The 16,880-nt window shown below is 39.0% G+C and overlaps 2 protein-coding genes across 10 annotated transcripts in view; one reads left to right on the plus strand and one right to left on the minus strand.

The window, feature by feature from the left end:
* Positions 1-13,830, plus strand: part of fryb (furry homolog b (Drosophila)) — a 74,631-nt gene extending 60,801 nt beyond the window's left edge. For 7 of the 9 annotated variants that reach the window (XM_066650261.1, XM_066650254.1, XM_066650257.1 and 4 more), the window contains exons 45-62: positions 303-400; positions 534-710; positions 1,176-1,316; positions 1,426-1,608; positions 3,308-3,472; positions 4,443-4,517; positions 5,242-5,409; positions 6,444-6,641; positions 6,940-7,086; positions 7,194-7,354; positions 7,683-7,893; positions 8,336-8,485; positions 9,353-9,451; positions 9,547-9,630; positions 10,121-10,138; positions 10,357-10,467; positions 10,726-10,928; positions 12,178-13,830. In XM_066650261.1, the coding sequence (XP_066506358.1) occupies positions 303-400; positions 534-710; positions 1,176-1,316; positions 1,426-1,608; positions 3,308-3,472; positions 4,443-4,517; positions 5,242-5,409; positions 6,444-6,641; positions 6,940-7,086; positions 7,194-7,354; positions 7,683-7,893; positions 8,336-8,485; positions 9,353-9,451; positions 9,547-9,630; positions 10,121-10,138; positions 10,357-10,467; positions 10,726-10,928; positions 12,178-12,436 (2,648 nt within the window). In that variant the 3' untranslated portion in view covers positions 12,437-13,830. The remainder of the gene's footprint in view (positions 1-302; positions 401-533; positions 711-1,175; positions 1,317-1,425; positions 1,609-3,307; positions 3,473-4,442; positions 4,518-5,241; positions 5,410-6,443; positions 6,642-6,939; positions 7,087-7,193; positions 7,355-7,682; positions 7,894-8,335; positions 8,486-9,352; positions 9,452-9,546; positions 9,631-10,120; positions 10,139-10,356; positions 10,468-10,725; positions 10,929-12,177) is intronic. The other 2 variants (XM_066650256.1, XM_066650263.1) reach the window with 1 other exon arrangement.
* Positions 13,831-14,692: 862 nt separating this feature from the next.
* Positions 14,693-16,619, minus strand: zar1l (zygote arrest 1-like). Its single transcript, XM_066651467.1, has 4 exons — positions 15,976-16,619; positions 15,264-15,356; positions 15,115-15,189; positions 14,693-14,961 (listed from the first exon to the last, which is right to left on the minus strand). The coding sequence occupies exons 1-4, from the start codon at positions 16,588-16,590 to the stop codon at positions 14,818-14,820; spliced, it is 927 nt and encodes a 308-aa protein (XP_066507564.1). The 5' UTR covers positions 16,591-16,619; the 3' UTR covers positions 14,693-14,817.
* Between the last annotated feature and the right edge of the window lie 261 nt (positions 16,620-16,880).

A 16,880-nucleotide genomic window follows, 5' to 3' on the forward strand; every position in this document is an offset into this window, starting at 1 on the left:
AGTACTCATATTCTGCAAACACATTTTGGTCTCTGTGGGACTTATGTTCTGTCATGTGTATTGTTACTAAACAATATGAACCATAATTCGGGCAGTATAAAGCTACTGATTTAGGATCAGTGTCAGGCATGGTTCAAGTCCAAAAGGATTGAGTTATGAAGATTAGAATGCTGATTCTAGATTAGTACTTTTAATTGGACAATGGATATTGCCACTGGCTTTGTAGCCTCGTTAGATTTTAACTTTTTCTTCATGTTCTGTGCTTCATCGCTTCTTTTTCTCTTATTTTTGTCCACATTCAGGCTTTCCTCTGAATGTGCTATGTCTTCTTCCTCACCTGGTGCAGCACTTTGACTCCCCAACCCAGTTCTGCAAGGAAAGTGCCGAAAGGATAGCACAGGTCTCGTATAACATGCTCTATTATGAAATGTAAAACTATTCTGTTTTTCTCATACCCAGACTTAATGGAATCCTGCCATGTAGTTCACCAGTCAAAATAAATTAGACTGAGTATATGTGATCTTGTGCTGCAGGTTTGTCTGGAAGAGAAAGAGAGGAACACAAAGCTATCTCATCTGGCTCATGTCATGACCCTGTATAAAACCCGATCCTACACCAGAGACCCCTTCTCCTGGGTCAGCGTGGTCTGCCGCTACCTACATGAGGCCTTCTCTGACATCACACTCAGCATGGTCACTTACATGGCTGAAGTGAGTGGCTTCCCTGGATATACTTTCTGCTCAAGAAAAGCAAAACTTGGAAAAAATTAGGAATCATTTGTGACATTAATTATTGTTGTGGTTTTACATTCAGTAATAAAACATGAACGGCATTGTAGAATAAATTTTTTTTTATCTAAAATATATCAGCTGATCTACATTCATCATTGTGGGCATATCAAACAGTTTTATTAAGTGTAATCAAGAAATGATTTGAAAAATGCAAAATTGCACAGGATTAGAATATCACAGTCATGCAAAATCTGAAACCAAATAGGGTATGTTTTTGTGAAAATAATTATATTGGATTGTATATTTACATATTTACTTATATATTTATATATTCAAAGAAAAATAACATGCATAAATAATACAGCTACATTTTTATTCTCTCTCTCTCTCTCTCTCTCTCTCTCTCTCTATCTATCTATCTCCCCTCCCCCCCCAATCATATAGTTATTGGAGAAGGGTTTACCCAGCATGCAACAGCCTCTGCTGCAAATCATCTACAGTCTTTTGAGTCACATGGACCTGGCAGGCATTCAGGTCAAACCCTTCAACGTAGAGGTGCTTAAAACTATCGAGAAGTTTGTACAGGTATAAGGCATCTTTAAAATATTCAGAAATGTAATCTGTTAGTCTGTTTTGAAACACACAAAAACATGGAGCAAAACTACCCATATGTGTGGATGTTTGAATTTTGCAGACTGTCCACTGGAAGGAGGCTCTAAACGTGCTGAAGCTAGTAGTGTCTCGCTCAGCCAGTCTATCCCTGCCTTCCTATGCTCATGGGGATCTGGCCAATCTGGAGGTCAGCCGCATGATGTGGGATGGCTCCTCAAAAGCCCTGCCTGGCAAAACACTGGACTTCCACTTTGACATCTCTGAGGTAAAAATAAATTAATTCATTAAGTACAATTTTTTTAAATCATAGTTTTTAAGCTTAGTCCTGGACTATATCTTTAAATAGAAAATCACAATTGAAAAAGCTCTTTCCTCCAGGTCTAGGTTGAATCCCTGTCTGGAAAAACACCCCAATGTGTTTAATGTAGTCTGTAACCAGTGATACAGCAACTTCAGCTGACCCTCTTAAGATAGATATTTACTGCAATTGCATTTTTAATTAATTCCGAATTTCACATGTGCTAACACATGACCATGTTGCATCACTTTTAACCATTTTTTTTCCTGTGCACACACTTTTTCCATGTTAATGGAGTACTCTGAGTAAACAATATTCTGATGTGTAATGTGTTTTTACTCCTCAGGGCATGGATTCATTGTTTCTGAACCACCATTCTGACAGTCATTTTGTACAGTACACAGGTTTTTCTGAAGTTTTGCAAAGAAAAACACTATTTTAAAATGTTTAGACTTCTTTTAAAGAATTATATATTGACTGATAATTCTGTTAATGAGATATGGCATAAGTAGTTTGGGTGTTCTTCATACAGACAAATTCAAATCAGCTGCCAAACCCCAGCTACAAATTGAATGGATTACCTGTGAATTTGCAAATGTATCTTGTGTTTCTCATTGCACTCATGACAAGGCAAGCCTGGGTGGAGTTCTGGAGGCTAATGTGGTCCAATATGTGTGGGTGTGAGAACCAACAGATTTTGGGAAAACCTCCTGAATTCCAGGAAATTGTTTCTGACTTGAAAGGGCCAAGGACAAATTTCTGGCTTGTTCTTCTCCCAGCACAGTATGAGACTTCTTCAGACCTGAGGATATTTAGGGCAGTATTTAATTTGCTAGCTTTTGTGTTGGTCCAGGAACTGTTTTCTTGGAATTTAACAGGATGAAAATATTGATCTACACTATAAACAGTACACAAGAAAAAAACAGTGGAAAGAAATGATCACTTGCTCTTGTTCTCTTGTTATCCTGTCCCTTGTAAAGACACTTGAAGGTTTGTGTTTTATATCTAAGTGAGTCCAGTATGATGTTGCAGTGGGCAGTGCAGTTCTTCAGGCCTAGAACTAGAAAACACTTGTATGCTGCATTTCCCAGTCTCAGGCTCTTATGTGACCTGATGAAAGCAGCGATATCCTGTCCAGATGGAGTGAGCCTAAACTGATAAAGACCTCAGTAATTAGTCTGTGTTTCCACATGAAATTGTCGTGCTTATCTACAGGAAGGCTAGGTTGTTTAATGCTGTGTGCCTGTGAGTCACAGCTTCTGGAGAGATTAGGTCTAGTGGTCTGTTGTGTATTTAATATCTGGATGCACGGTTGCTGTGTGGGAGAATGTTTGCGTATCCGTGCTGGTGAGCATATGTTGATACTTGTTTTTGGATATTTATTTATTATTAATATTTATTATTATGCTTGTTTGATTTTTTGGTGGACACATGAGAGAAACTAATATTTTGATGTTTTGAAAGCACACCTTGTGTATAGTATATTTTACTGCTTTGAGAGTAAAATGATTTTAGCTAAAAGCTTATCAAAATGATTTCTTGCTGAACCAACACTTTGAGAAGGGATTTTTCTCCATTTTGACAGTAAACTCAACATAATTCTTTATATTATTCTTATACATTTAATATTGCGTCTATGGTAAAGAGTGTGTGCTTTTGTGTACAGACACCAGTAATTGGACGTAGATATGATGAGCTGCAGGGCTCAGCTGGTAGAGACGGGAAAGCTCGGGCCATTGCAGTGACACGCAGTGCCTCCTCCACATCATCCGGTTCCAGCTCCAACCCTGTCCTTGTTCCTGTCAGCTGGAAGAGGCCTCAGTCATCACAGGTAATGCACAATACACACTGGCTCATTACCTTTAGACAGGCTGTCATGAGTGCATGCACAACACTATGTGTAAAAAAGCCTATACAACAATTGAAAATGATCACCAAGTTGATTAAAAAAATCATATTTTTATGTAATGTGATTTTGCAAAAAACAAAAATGTTTTGTGTATGTTCATGTCTTTGTACATGTTCAAGGTCTTTGTTAAACTTCAAATTCTGAATTAACTGATTTTAGAGGGTTGTGTATATTAGAGGGTGTTTATCATTCAGACATTTTCAGGCCAGCCAAATTAAGGTCAAATGCCAAACGCAGTTAGATAAAGTTTTAAGCAATTTAAACAGTCATTTTTAGAAACTGCTGTGCGCAAAATACATTTAATGTTATCTGTATTTCTTCATGTTTGGATTTTAAATGCATATATTATTATAATAATTATTATTATTACTTATATGTTTTGTGCTTGTCATTAATAAATGCAGCTCAATGCATTTAGACAGTATTTTAAAAGAAAACAGTGTACTGACAAAATTAAAACAGGTAATGTAAACACAGTGTTGATAATATTTCCATAAAAATAACACTGGGAGAAAAAATGAAAATGAATGCAAGTGAAAATAAAAATGCAAAAGATTATGGCTAAAAAACAATAAAATCATACAAAATGTAGTAACATTAAAACAATGATAATGTTAGCTGTAAAATCTAAATCAGAATTAAAATAAAAGTAATGTCACATAAAAAATAAATATTAATACTAAATATACAAAATAATTTTTGATAGCTAATAATAATTGTATGACTGAAACATATTACATTAAATATGATTAATTAATAAAAGCAAGTAAAATTTGAGAAATAATTTTAAAACTGTTTATAATGTGTTTTTAAAATTTACATTGACATTACACATTTTAAGTACTTGAGCTTCACCCAGAACTAACACCAGCATTTTCTTTTCTTTTCCTAGAAGCGAACACGAGAAAAGTTGGTGAATGTGCTTACTCTGTGTGGCCAGGAGGTTGGACTCACCAAAAACCCATCTGTAAGTGAACACTTCAAAGTGCGTTTGTGCATATGATTTTTAATGTAATCAGTTTAACATCCATGTATCCACTCATCAGGCTATTTTGACAAAGATGAAGTTAATTACTCTGTTCAGGGTTTTCACAAGTATCTATCCAACATCACATGAAATTATGAAACTGTAATTCATTTACAAAATAGGGAGGACCACTCAAGAGTAACTGCCTGCATCCTAGACTTCAGTACACAAAAGCCCTTTTGGTCAGGTGATTTTTTTTTGACTCAGATGATTAAACATTGAGTGTGAACTGCCTCTAGAATATTTGGTATGAAGTTAAATTGTAGACTTCCGAATGCTTGATGAAATAATTAACATTTGGTCTAACAGACTTGCTAATACTTTACTGAGTAAAGTACATTGGTCTAAGAAAGTTCAAAAGTTCATATACCTAATATCTAACAGAGACAACATTGAAGATACAGGTTAGGGAGTAATTGCTATGACTAATAAAGCATACACACCATTTTAACATTACTGTAAACAAAGAGCAAGATTGATATTAAAGAAAAAAAAAAAAATATATATATATATATATATATATATATATATATATATAAATATAGGAACCATGACATAAGGCTAGGGCTTGCAATGAAACTTGTACTGGTCCACTGTACATCAGGCTCATGATTTGTTAAATAATAATGCTGAGTCCAAAGTCATGCATTGCCCCATTTCCTAGGTGATCTTCTCATCTTGTGGTGATCTGGAGCTAATGGAGCGTCAGCCCAGCCAGGTGTCATCGGAGGATGGCACACGAGAAGACACGCTGGATGACACAGCCTCAGAACAGCAGTTCCGCGTCTTCAGAGACTTTGACTTCCTGGATGTGGAGTTAGAGGATGGAGAGGTGAGTGAGCAGGAAGACTTGGGTTGGACTGCACTTGTACCTTACCGTACTTGACCATATTAGAAGGAGTTCTTTTTTTTTTTTTTTTTTTGCTCACTTTCTTTTTAATTTCACACATAAGTCTACAATTGCTGTGCTATTAATTTAGGAGAATGCTAACACATGCATCCTCTGAGACATGTAAAGCCAGCCACTGAGTCTTCTGAAATAATACATCATTGGACTTTTTAATAAGTGCTGTACAAAATAATCCCTGGCAAAAACCTGGTTCTGTTATCTGTTATTGTTAAAGTAGATTGTATACTTTTTAGGTAGCATGTGGATATTTTTCCCCAGGATATTCACAACATATATACATAAATAAACACAACATAATTTTTCTGCAGTTAAACCTTTATCCTTCTGTTTCAGACACAAGGTTGAATTTTATGCTGTTTTATCCTTATTCTACTGTCTAACCAGATACCATTATTGTAGTGTCTCTTTCCTTCTCTTTCTCCTTTCATAACACTGGTGCTGCATTAACAGTCTTCACTCTCAGTCTTTATATCTTGGTTTGCTTTCTTGCTCGTCTTTCTCACTGTGTGGATAACTCTCTTTCTCTTTCTCTCCTGTGCTGCTCAGGAACTGCAGGTAAGCATGCTTGTGTTCGTGCTTGTTGTAGAGATTGCTATAGGTCTTGCTGTTCTAGAGGCACTCTGTGCATGTGTGTGTGTGTGTGTGTGTGCGGTACTCATCTAGACTGTTTCTGTTCCTTAAGGGTTTATTACATCCATGTCATGAATCACAGAAATGCATGTTAACTGCATTTAAGTTATATAGACAATTCATTGTAGATATGAGATATGTGTTAGTAAATAGGGTTTTTTTTTAATGTTTTTTGAACATCTTCACCAATAAATCTTCAACTGGTATGATTGCTTGTGTTCACTTCTTTAGCATTTTGTGTTGAAATAAATAGAGACATTTATCTTATTAGGTACATGAGTGTGTATTGTCTAGATAACTCAGATGTGAATGTATATGTGTTGCAGGGTGAGATCATGGACAGTTTTAACTGGGGAGTGCGGCGGCGATCCTTAGACAGCACAGACTTGACAGAGCTGCTGGAGGAGAGCCAACACTCAGACAGCACACCCAGCCTCGGACCTCATGACCCTCATCATGACTCGGACGACTCATCTGAGGAGGAGTCCAACTCCACCAGCCAAAGCCTATCCCACTCTCAACTCGTACGGGCCAATTTAGAGACCTTCTACAGGCCAAAATAGATAATATTAACAATTATTTTTTTACTATAGTAATAACATTTACTGACAAACTTTTATCATTACATGCATCAAAGAGTAAATTATGTAAGATAATACAGTTGTATAAAAAGTAACCATATAGTTGCAATATTGAGTATATTTTGCCAGTATAATTATACACATAGACACCTTATTATCTATGTATAATTACGTATTATTCCTTTATAAATTGAGAATATTCAAAGTCATTATCGCTATTATTATCTTTTCTCCAATTTAGACAATGAACCTGTCTCCTTCAGAGGACACCAATCACACCGATTCTCTGTCCACATCATATGACACCACATCTGCTGACCCAAACTCTCTGAATGCAACCACACCTTGCCTGGGGACATCCCTGCCAGACGATACTGTCATTCCACCTGTAAGTTAAATGCATATGTAAATGCTGGGCAAGAAAAAAAAACACTGATTGAACACTTTCAAGATAATTGTGAGGAAAAAATGAAAGACTGGGTTGTGTTTTTGCAGCCATTTCCAGAAGATGAAGACAGTAATATGCAGGAAGACAATCTTTCATTCTATGTCAGTGAGTTGCCGCCGGGGTTTGACTGTGGCTCTAGCTTCACTCTGGATCTTCCACCAGAACCTGAGCGATCAGAGCTGGACATAGACCCAAACTGTCTGCCTATGTATGTCCTGAAATGCTTCACTACACAATTTACCAGCTTCTGTAATTTTTATAGTGGCTTATCAGTTATATTAAGTGGTGTTAGGGAAACACATATTAGCTGGCTTATATGTCTCAATCTCTGTAGAATGGTAGTTCTTGTTGTTGATGTTGTTGTTATTGAAAACACTGTTCCCTTGTGGATAAGAACTTTAAAAAATATATTTCCCTGCATTTTGGTTATTATACTCTGAAGGGCAGATATAGAAAATAATATATTCTCTTGCCATAGATACCAGTTACATGCACAGCTAAAAGTGACTCCTCTCCCTTCCTCTTGTTTGTCATAGCTACCATTTAGGGGATGACAGGGATGATCTGGATGAGTTAGGTTTTCCTCCACCACCCTCGCCATTCTTTTCTGCCATCTTAGCTGCCTTTCAGCCAACAGTGTGTGATGACGCTGAGGAGGCATGGCACACACACATCAACCAGCTGGTGTGTGACTCAGATGGCTCTTGTGCCGTTTACACCTTCCGCATTTTCTACACTTTGTTCCAGGTATGTGCTTATACTGACCACTTTAAACACATAAACCCTGAAACCATGTCAGTGAGTGTGAGTATATGGTGCATAGAAATACCTCTGCCTAGACAGCATTGCTACAGTAAAGTAAAGCACAAACAACTGAATTGTCTTTTATTATTATTATTATTTGATGTCAGAAAAGAAATGTGGCATTTTCATATTTTGTTCAAGAATGTTACCTTTCCCATTCACACTTAAATAAGGTGCAATAAAGAAACCCAAACAGGATAGAGATTATTTACATAGATCAGTCTTAATGGCCAACTAATTAAAACTATGTGTTAAATGATGAGAAGAACAGAAAACTATATATAAGAAAAATGTTAGGGCCCTTATATTATTTTTTGAAAAAAAAACTTTTAGATTCAACAATGACTCATCACTAATGTAGAATACAATGTATTTCTCTCTGTAGAACATCCAGAATAAGTTTTGTTCACTGACCTCTGATGCTGCTGGTTTTCTCGGAGACAGTCTGAGGGGAATTGGCACAAAGTTTCTGAGGTCATCTCAGATGCTGAGGGCATGTTCAGACTGCCCAACATTGTTTGTGGATCCTGATACGGTGAGTGGGAAAAGAGAGGATAAAAAAGGTTACTTGCTTATAGAATGTGATGAGCATGTTTTGCATGTCTTTCTATTATTAGAACTATTCATGTTCAGTGAGCTTATGAATTCTTCATAACATTTGACACAGATAAAGCTGATCTTTTTTGTTCACTGTTGACAACCCCAGATAATCTGCTTTGGGGAAATCCTCTGAAAAAAAAACTATAAAAAAAAGAATAATACATAATAAAAGAGAATTTAAAGAAATAAACTGGTTCTATTAAGTCTATTTACCTTGAAGATCAGATGAAGATGCTGGCAGAGGTGGAGGAGATTTGCAGAGGAGGTTGGAGGAGGTTCTTTCGCTTAGAGACTCTTGCGCGGCAGATAACCAAGTAAACTGAACGATTGCTGGGCTACCCAAAGGCGGGTGGTGTAAGCTCGCTCGCTCATAACTCAGATATCAGCTCGCATCTTAAAGCCTTAAAGCAAAAAATTGACTGAGCCACGGCTCGTATCTCGGAAAATTCAGAAGTTGTAAAAGGTGGCTTTTACATAGTCAACGCCTCCTTTTTAGAGGAAAAGGCCTGGGAGCAGTGCGAGAGGCACTTTTCTCCCTGTTACAGGTCCAAGGAGCCTCACAATTTTTTGAAGCTGTCATTTTTTTAGGTCAAAATAATACATAGTGTTCCCTTCACGCTACAGCCTATTATGGTTTTACCTTGTGAATTCTACATCCAAATATCAGTTTTATCCACAGATCTCTCATGTCATCTGACTCCCAGAATAATAGAACAAACAATCTATAGAACTGTATCTTAGTTTTTATGTGCTTGTTTATATACTTCTTTAACCTGTCCATCTCTACTTCTTTGCTTTGTAGATCACATCCTATGGGCTATTGGAGAAGATAAAGTTTTGTGTATTGGAGTTGCAGGAGTATCTGGACACATACAACAGTAGAGAGGAAGCAGCAGTCTCAGTAAGTAACATCTCTCACACAGCCTGTTTAAATGTGCTAATGGCAAAATACAAAAATAAATATCCCTCTGACATGAATATATCTGCCCTGTTCAGTGGCTGCAAAACTGCAAGGCCACATTTCCTAGATGCCCTGACGATGGAGTAATCACCTGTCAACCAGGAGACACAGAGGAGAAGGTCTGCAGAAATACCTCATCACATTGTTCCTAGCTTCAAACTTTCTCAAAACTAAACTACACGTGTGCAAATGCAGCTAGTCACAAACATAGAATTAGTATTAGCGCCAGGACAAGGATTTGTTACATTAAATGTTTATTTTCCAGTTTATTTATAATTATAAGCAGCCAAAAATATACTACACTGCAATGAAATATACTGTAAGAAAATATAACCTGTAGGAAGCAGCTCAAACACATTCCCTCTTTCTTCTCTTGTGTGTAATATGTGCTCTCACTCTCCCTCATCCTGTCCTCACTTTGGGTTTGTTGGTCTTCTGCCTGATATGTAATCAAACCCCTGAACGTAATCTGATTGCTGGTGATCTGGCTTTAATGGCAGGAACTGTGCTGAGCTGCTGGGATGGGTGCGGTCTTTGCATGCTATTTTATTAACTCTACATTTTTCCTCTCTCAACTCTCTCTTGTTTTGTGACATGCTTGCGATGCAGCAAATGGAATCACTGGCTGTAAGTTTGAAACAAGAAAGTTCTCCCATATGCAGCAGAAACATAAAACTGTGAGACAGTGTAGAATGCAAACAGAACAATAAGTTATATTTGTAGTATTTTGTCCAGAATACATGGACCGATTATGTTTTTGCCTATAATTAATTTGTCTGTATGCCTGGCTATTAAGGTGTGTATTTATCATCACCTCACGTCTGCTGTTTCTCTGTTCTCCACAGCAACTGGAGCTGTGTCAGCGGCTGTACAAACTGCACTTCCAGCTCCTGCTGCTTTTTCAGTGCTACTGTAAAATGATCACAAAAGTCGGCAGCATAAACTCAGTACCAGAGGTTTGTAAAATTACTTGAATAAAATAAAAAATACCTTAAACTACAATGTATAAAATATTAGAATGCTTTTTACAGTTTAGAATAAATGTCTAAGTTTGATTACTGACAGATTTCCACACAGTTGCTTAAGTGTACTTGAAGTATAAAAATGAAAACATGTTAAGATGTATTGATCATTAATGAGCAGTTCATTGCTCATAATTATTAACAACGCTCTGTTATTATACTCATTTTGTTTATACATTTGTTGTATTGCAGTTGTTGAATATGTCTCGTGAACTGGGAGAGCTGAAGGTCAATCTGCAACTGGCTGCATCAGGAGAAGCCATAGACCAGAATCCACAGCAACGACCTGGCAACCAGCCCAGCTTCTCCACCTCAGAGGCAGCAGTACAGGCCATTCTTGAATGCCTGAAGAGCGGTCAATATGCCACAGCCATCCGCCACATCCAACAGTGCAGGTCAGACACATTATAGTTGCATTAAAATGGAAACATCCAGGACAGAGCTTCCCTGATAAAGTGCTGTTGATATGTCCGTCATGAGGCAAAGTCTTTGGAGTTAATAAGCACATATTTTATATGGCCACAAGAGGGAGACAAAGTACTGTGATTTAGGTCGAGTTTGTGCAGACAATTGTTTTTTTCCTACGAGGCTTTTCATGTACCTTTTGACCATTTGATTTACTTTATTAAAAATGTGGAAATGGAAAAAGCGATACTGCTCTATCAGGTTTTTTTAATAAGAGAGAGGAAAAAAATCCATTATTCCATTTTCATTATGATACAATTTAATTGGGATATGACTTATAATTTCAATCTGATTTTGATACATTTGAATGGGGAAATTACTTGCAGTTTAGAACAGTAAATCATGTGCAGATGAAAACAGGACAGTGCTTCCTCTTTACATTTTGAAAGTTTAGTGTTGCACTCAAGACAGGTCTGGAACCATATTTTGTAATAATTTTAGACAATGGCAAAATGCAATATCTGCCACTATAGCAGAGGATTTTAGGAGTTTTAGGAGATTTTAAAAGTCTAAAGTGGCTTGAGTTGACTCTTTAGTTCAATCTTAAAAAGAATCTTTTTTTCTGACAGTCATGTACAATGGTGCAGCTATTGCTGTCAAACGTACAAAATTATTGTATTGAGTTTGGATCCAAAGCCATCCTCTAGACCCGTGTGTCTGGCTTTATTCCTCCCGTTCTCACTGTGTACAATGTAAATGGAGTTAAGGAAGAGGAGTTGACTCTGAAAGAATCCATCCTTCGAGCGCTGACTCACTTTGCAAACTTTACACGTGTACCATATATCACTATGATCTGAACCTGCTTTAAACAGTGGATAAACTCTGTTGCTCGGGTGTTATAAAATATTAGGCTGTGAACAGTGAGAGCAAATGAAACGCACATTGAATGACCCTGAGAGTAGGCCCTGAAAAAATAAAAATGGGGTATTGCCCTGTTTTTATTTCCTTGTGATTTTCTGTTCTGTTTTTGAATCACAAATGTGATGATGGGTCAGTCCCCCTTTTTGATTTTCTTATATTGGAACAACAATTGGATTCCAGTTTTCCATTGTCACGTTTCAAAATTAAAAAACTTTAATCGTTTTTTCAAGAGATTAGTGTATATCAGCAAGGTTTTTTTCGTGTTTTATTAAATATTTAGACTTTAACACGTGGCTTTTTTCTCAATTGCACCTATAGACGGCTGTGGCCAAATGATATCTTTGGTGGGAATCCAGAGGATGAAGTGCAGACTCTACTAAACATCTCCTTCAGACACCAGTCTCTGGGTCAGACAGGCACTTTTGCCTTGGTGGGCTCCAGCCAGGACCCCTCGCAGATCTGCACCAAACTCATGGAGCTGAACGGAGAGATTCGGGACATGATCCGCCGCGCTCAGGGGTACCGGGTGGTCTCATCCAGCCTCCTAGACTCCAGCGCGTCCGCTGTAAGTCTCTGACAGGAGGCCTGCAGCCCCCCGGACCAGCCCTGGCCTGGGCCCCCCGATCACTGGATCCCCCCTTAGACACCCAGCCCCTTCTTTTTCAGCCCAAACCCTACACTCCCCCTTTCCTGCCCCCTGCTCCAGGCCATAACCAGTGTACTGTCTGGGAGTGCTGCTGCCCTTTCAAGGCTGTAACTCACAAACTTTTGCCCTACTTAGGGAAACTCGGAGTGTCCTTGACTTTGTTGAATAGAAAGGAGCTCCTGAAAATGAGCATGTCTTCAGGTTCTCAGATGTGCAGCAATACTGGAGAAACAGAACTGCTACTGTGCGACACGTCGGATTAAGTCACTCAGTCACTTTTTTTTTCTTTTTTTTAATCTGTATAATTGCACTACATTGAGTTTTCTAGATCAAACATCACAAAGGAGGAAGTCCTGTTTGCTACTGAGAATAATGCTGCATTTTTTTTCTTGCTTTTTGGTAAGGAAATGCCAAAGCTGGTAGGAACTTCTACTAAAGGTGTCTGTTCTATATATTGTCGACTGGGAAACGTGCAATGAAGGATCACTGAACTGGATGCCTCTCTGTTGTACTGCTCAAGAATGTTCTGAATGAACTCAACTTCTGTGACTAAGACACTACGGAGATCATTGCTTTTTTGTGACTCTTATTTGGTTGAAAAGCTAAAAGCTTTTGCGTTAATGAGCCTATACTTCACTGGTCCAGTACTCAACACTGAACTGAAACATATCAGATTGTGCACTTACAGGCACACACACAAACACACGCTGACATTTAGCTCCCATATATTCAACACAAACTTAATAAGCTGAGCTGGTAAATGTCAATGTACTCGTGTTGATTAATGTCAGTGAGACCGTTAGGCCCTTTACTTTTTGAGATGTTTCGCTTTCTACTGTATACCGACTTGCCTCTACTTCATTTGAATTGTCAAGATGCAACAACATGCATCTAGTTTTTATTTAAGAAACTGTCCTGTGTTGGTCAAAACTGCCAAGCATGCATTGTTGTATTTACAGTTAATTAGAACTATTTATTAACAAAAGATTTTAAGACAAACATGCATTTGTATAAAGTTTGAAAGGGAGCTCCTCTCATGCGGTCCGTCGTTTTGTCTTCAGAAACGTGTGCATGCCAGGAGAGATTGCAGTTTTCCTTAGGGAAAAGTCTTAGTGTAGAGTTTTTCACAATGCAAATACTTTTATGGCTTTTGTGAAGTGATTTTGTTCGGTGCTCTGTCAAGTGTCTCGTCAAAATAAAGACTTATGAAGAATTCACTACAAGAATCAGAACAAGTTGATTGCTGAGTGATGCATAATCAGCAATAGTGTAAATAACTGTGGGGCTAGTTATGGTCAGCCATTTTGCTTACAAATAAAATTGAAACGTGCATGAAGTCCTGGTTTTATTGGGAACTGGTTATAAATCTTTAAGATCGACAAACAGTAAAGTTTCTTATTCCCATAGCAAGTCTGCTTGCAAAAATATTGTAAAAGCTAGACATGAAGTCTGACCCCTGGTGGCACTACAAACTATAGTAACATTCATTATCTGTAAGCGCTTATCCAGTTCAGGGTCACGGTGGGTCCAGAGCCTACCTGGAATTGGGCGCAAGGCAGGAATACACCCTGGAGGGGGCGCTAGTCCTTCACAGGGCAACACAGACACACACACCCCTACGGACACTTGAGTCACCAATCCACCTACAAATGTGTGTTTTTGGACTGTGGGAGGAAACAATTTTACTAGCATGGACCGAGAGGGATTTATAAGTTGTACATAGCTTTGCTGTTATGTTACACCACAGCTAAACAGCTAATCTTCACTTGTGTACCATTAGAGATACAACTAGCTACCCCTATGGTCTAGATTCACTTTACTTCTGCTTAGGGTCAAAAATAGATTAAATACAGATTAAGAAATGCCTTTACATCCAAAACCTTTTCTAGAAGCTTAACTGAGCTATATCCTAAAGCAGGATCCTAGGCAGAACACCTAGAAGGCTAAAAAATTTCACATTTCTGCTTTGATGTTCAGAAGGTTTTGAGCATCCTTTCATCACATCTACATGGACTCCAAACAACTCAACTACCAGCTTGGACCAAGAGGGGATCATTTATAGCAGTTTACCAACATAAGTGTTGGCATTCATCACCAAGCTGTCAACATGCAACTTGCGGCACTGGTCAAAATCCAGGACTTGGAATGGGAACGTGGGGGCAGGGGAAAAAACACATGGGAGCAAAATAATGCTGCAGTACCTTTTATTCAGAATTTAATACAATCAAGTCATGGTCATACAAAAATATACATCTCAGTTCAGTGTTTTGATACACATAAAAAGAAAAGGCAGAGAAGTCAAATAAGGCACGTCACACAATGTACTTGAAGCTGTAAGTGGTGTCACAGGAGAGTCTCTTCCCCCTGCAGCGGCCACACAGGTCCTGACGATGAGGACGCCTCAAGTCAATGTGCCTCTGCTTCTGCACACAGTTGCAACGAGTCTGCGCACATGTCTACGAATTGCACACGAGTGTTAGCAGGAATGTCAGGGAAAATTCTCTATTAAAATGTAAACTAAATTTAACATCATTAAGGTAAGCATTTCACAAACCCCTGAGGGAGTGGAGTTACACAGTTGGTAGAAATAAGAGTTGATTGTATCAAACCTGGCACTGAATGGATTCCACTCTGTACGGATTCAGTCCAGCCTGGCACTTCCTGCAGTGCTGCTTAAAGTAAACCTTTCAAATAAGATATAGCACATTGTTAGATATGGGAATGTGAACAGATGTTTATTATGTGCAAGTTACATTACCTTGCAAGATCCTGTGATACACCACACATATGCACTCTCCCAACGAATATTGCACTTATTGCAGTGGTAAAATCCATATTTCTGCTCCAGAAACTAGACAAGACACAATAACAAAATTTAATTTAAATGATACACTGAAGTAAAATAATCACTTTGCAACAGACAATGACAGGTTTATTATAAGACTGGGTGGGAAATTTTGCTGGAGACATTCCTCACACTAACACTTGATGCTGAATTCTAATAAAACCAGGAAAGGGCTGTACAAAAACCATCAACCCTGTGTAAGGCATTGGCAGTAGTGATTGGTAATCCATCACTTCAGTGAATCAGCCACCTCAAGACCCCATAGGAGCACTGGATAGAGAGCATGTAATTTAAAATACATTAATAAAGTTTTACTCTAGTTTTGGCACCTAATTCTGATGTGATGTACAGGTTAGAGGTGGGAGGGAAGGGAAGCTACAACTTTGCCTTCATTCAAATCTATACAACAAAATGCAATTAGCGATTGGCCCTCTCCACTTCAGCCACGCACACCCAACATGACAAAGCTTTTGTTCCTTGTTTATACATCTGTTTTACAGATGTAAAACCCTACTACTACACCACTTAAATATTAAAGTGGGGTTGAGGAAGATTTGTGTATAAACGCTCAGAGGCTCTGCGCCGAATCAACGCAGAGTAGTCTCTTGCCAACATTTTCACCGACCTGGAAGCTGAGATTTTTGGGACCGGGATTATGCAAGGGCTTTCTTAGTGGACGCCGCTTTCCTTCGGGACTTTTGGCCTCGACCTCACTCTCATCCTCGACATTTTCTTCGTCTTCCTCATCTCCAGTTTCGAGGCCCTCAGAGCCGTGCGGCCCCGCGTCTTCGGGGACGGAGAAGAACCTGCGCTCGAACACGGGCGAGTAGATGGCGACGGGGCGCGAGAAGCGCACACTACTGACTGGCGAGCTGAGCGCATTCTGCGGGAAAGCAGCTCCGCTGCGCGCGGGAGACCCGAAGCTATCATCCCGGTAAAAGAGAGTCTTGGGACCCAGCGAGCACTGGACCGAGGCGTCAGCTCTAGGGTTCACTTGCACCCCGAATTCGCGAGTGTTGGCTCTGCGCAGGCGCGGGTTCAGGTTGGGATTCACCTGGGAGAGGATGGCTTTGAGTTGGGTACGCTTACAGAGCTCAAGATAATCGGGGATTTCGGGCATTTGGAAGCCGCCCTTCCTCCAGCTCTGATATTTAAATTTGGCGTTTCCATGGTAGAAGGGCAGGAAGCCCGGATAGCCGCCGTAATTGTAGCCGGGAAACGGCAGACCAAACTCTTCCATTGCGAGTGGGTGAGAAACACTGGGGCACTGTCGTGTTTATCTCCTCTCGCCGCCATTAACGAGCTTTGGGATTGGATACAGCTGGATAACTTTTTCCCGCCTTTACATCAGTACAATCCCCGCCCCCAGGCTCTGGGATATTCTAATCATGCACTAGAAGACTTTTAAAAGACTCAAGTGTGACATCCTATCACATCTAAAGACAATATAGCAGCATTTTCAGAACACTTTATTGCCTTCAGTAAATTATTTAATTGAAGATGTTAGATTGTTCAGTTTTACCGTTCCAC

This window comes from Hoplias malabaricus, chromosome 18 (assembly GCF_029633855.1).
Source record: "Hoplias malabaricus isolate fHopMal1 chromosome 18, fHopMal1.hap1, whole genome shotgun sequence".
NCBI classification, from domain to species: domain Eukaryota; kingdom Metazoa; phylum Chordata; class Actinopteri; order Characiformes; family Erythrinidae; genus Hoplias; species Hoplias malabaricus.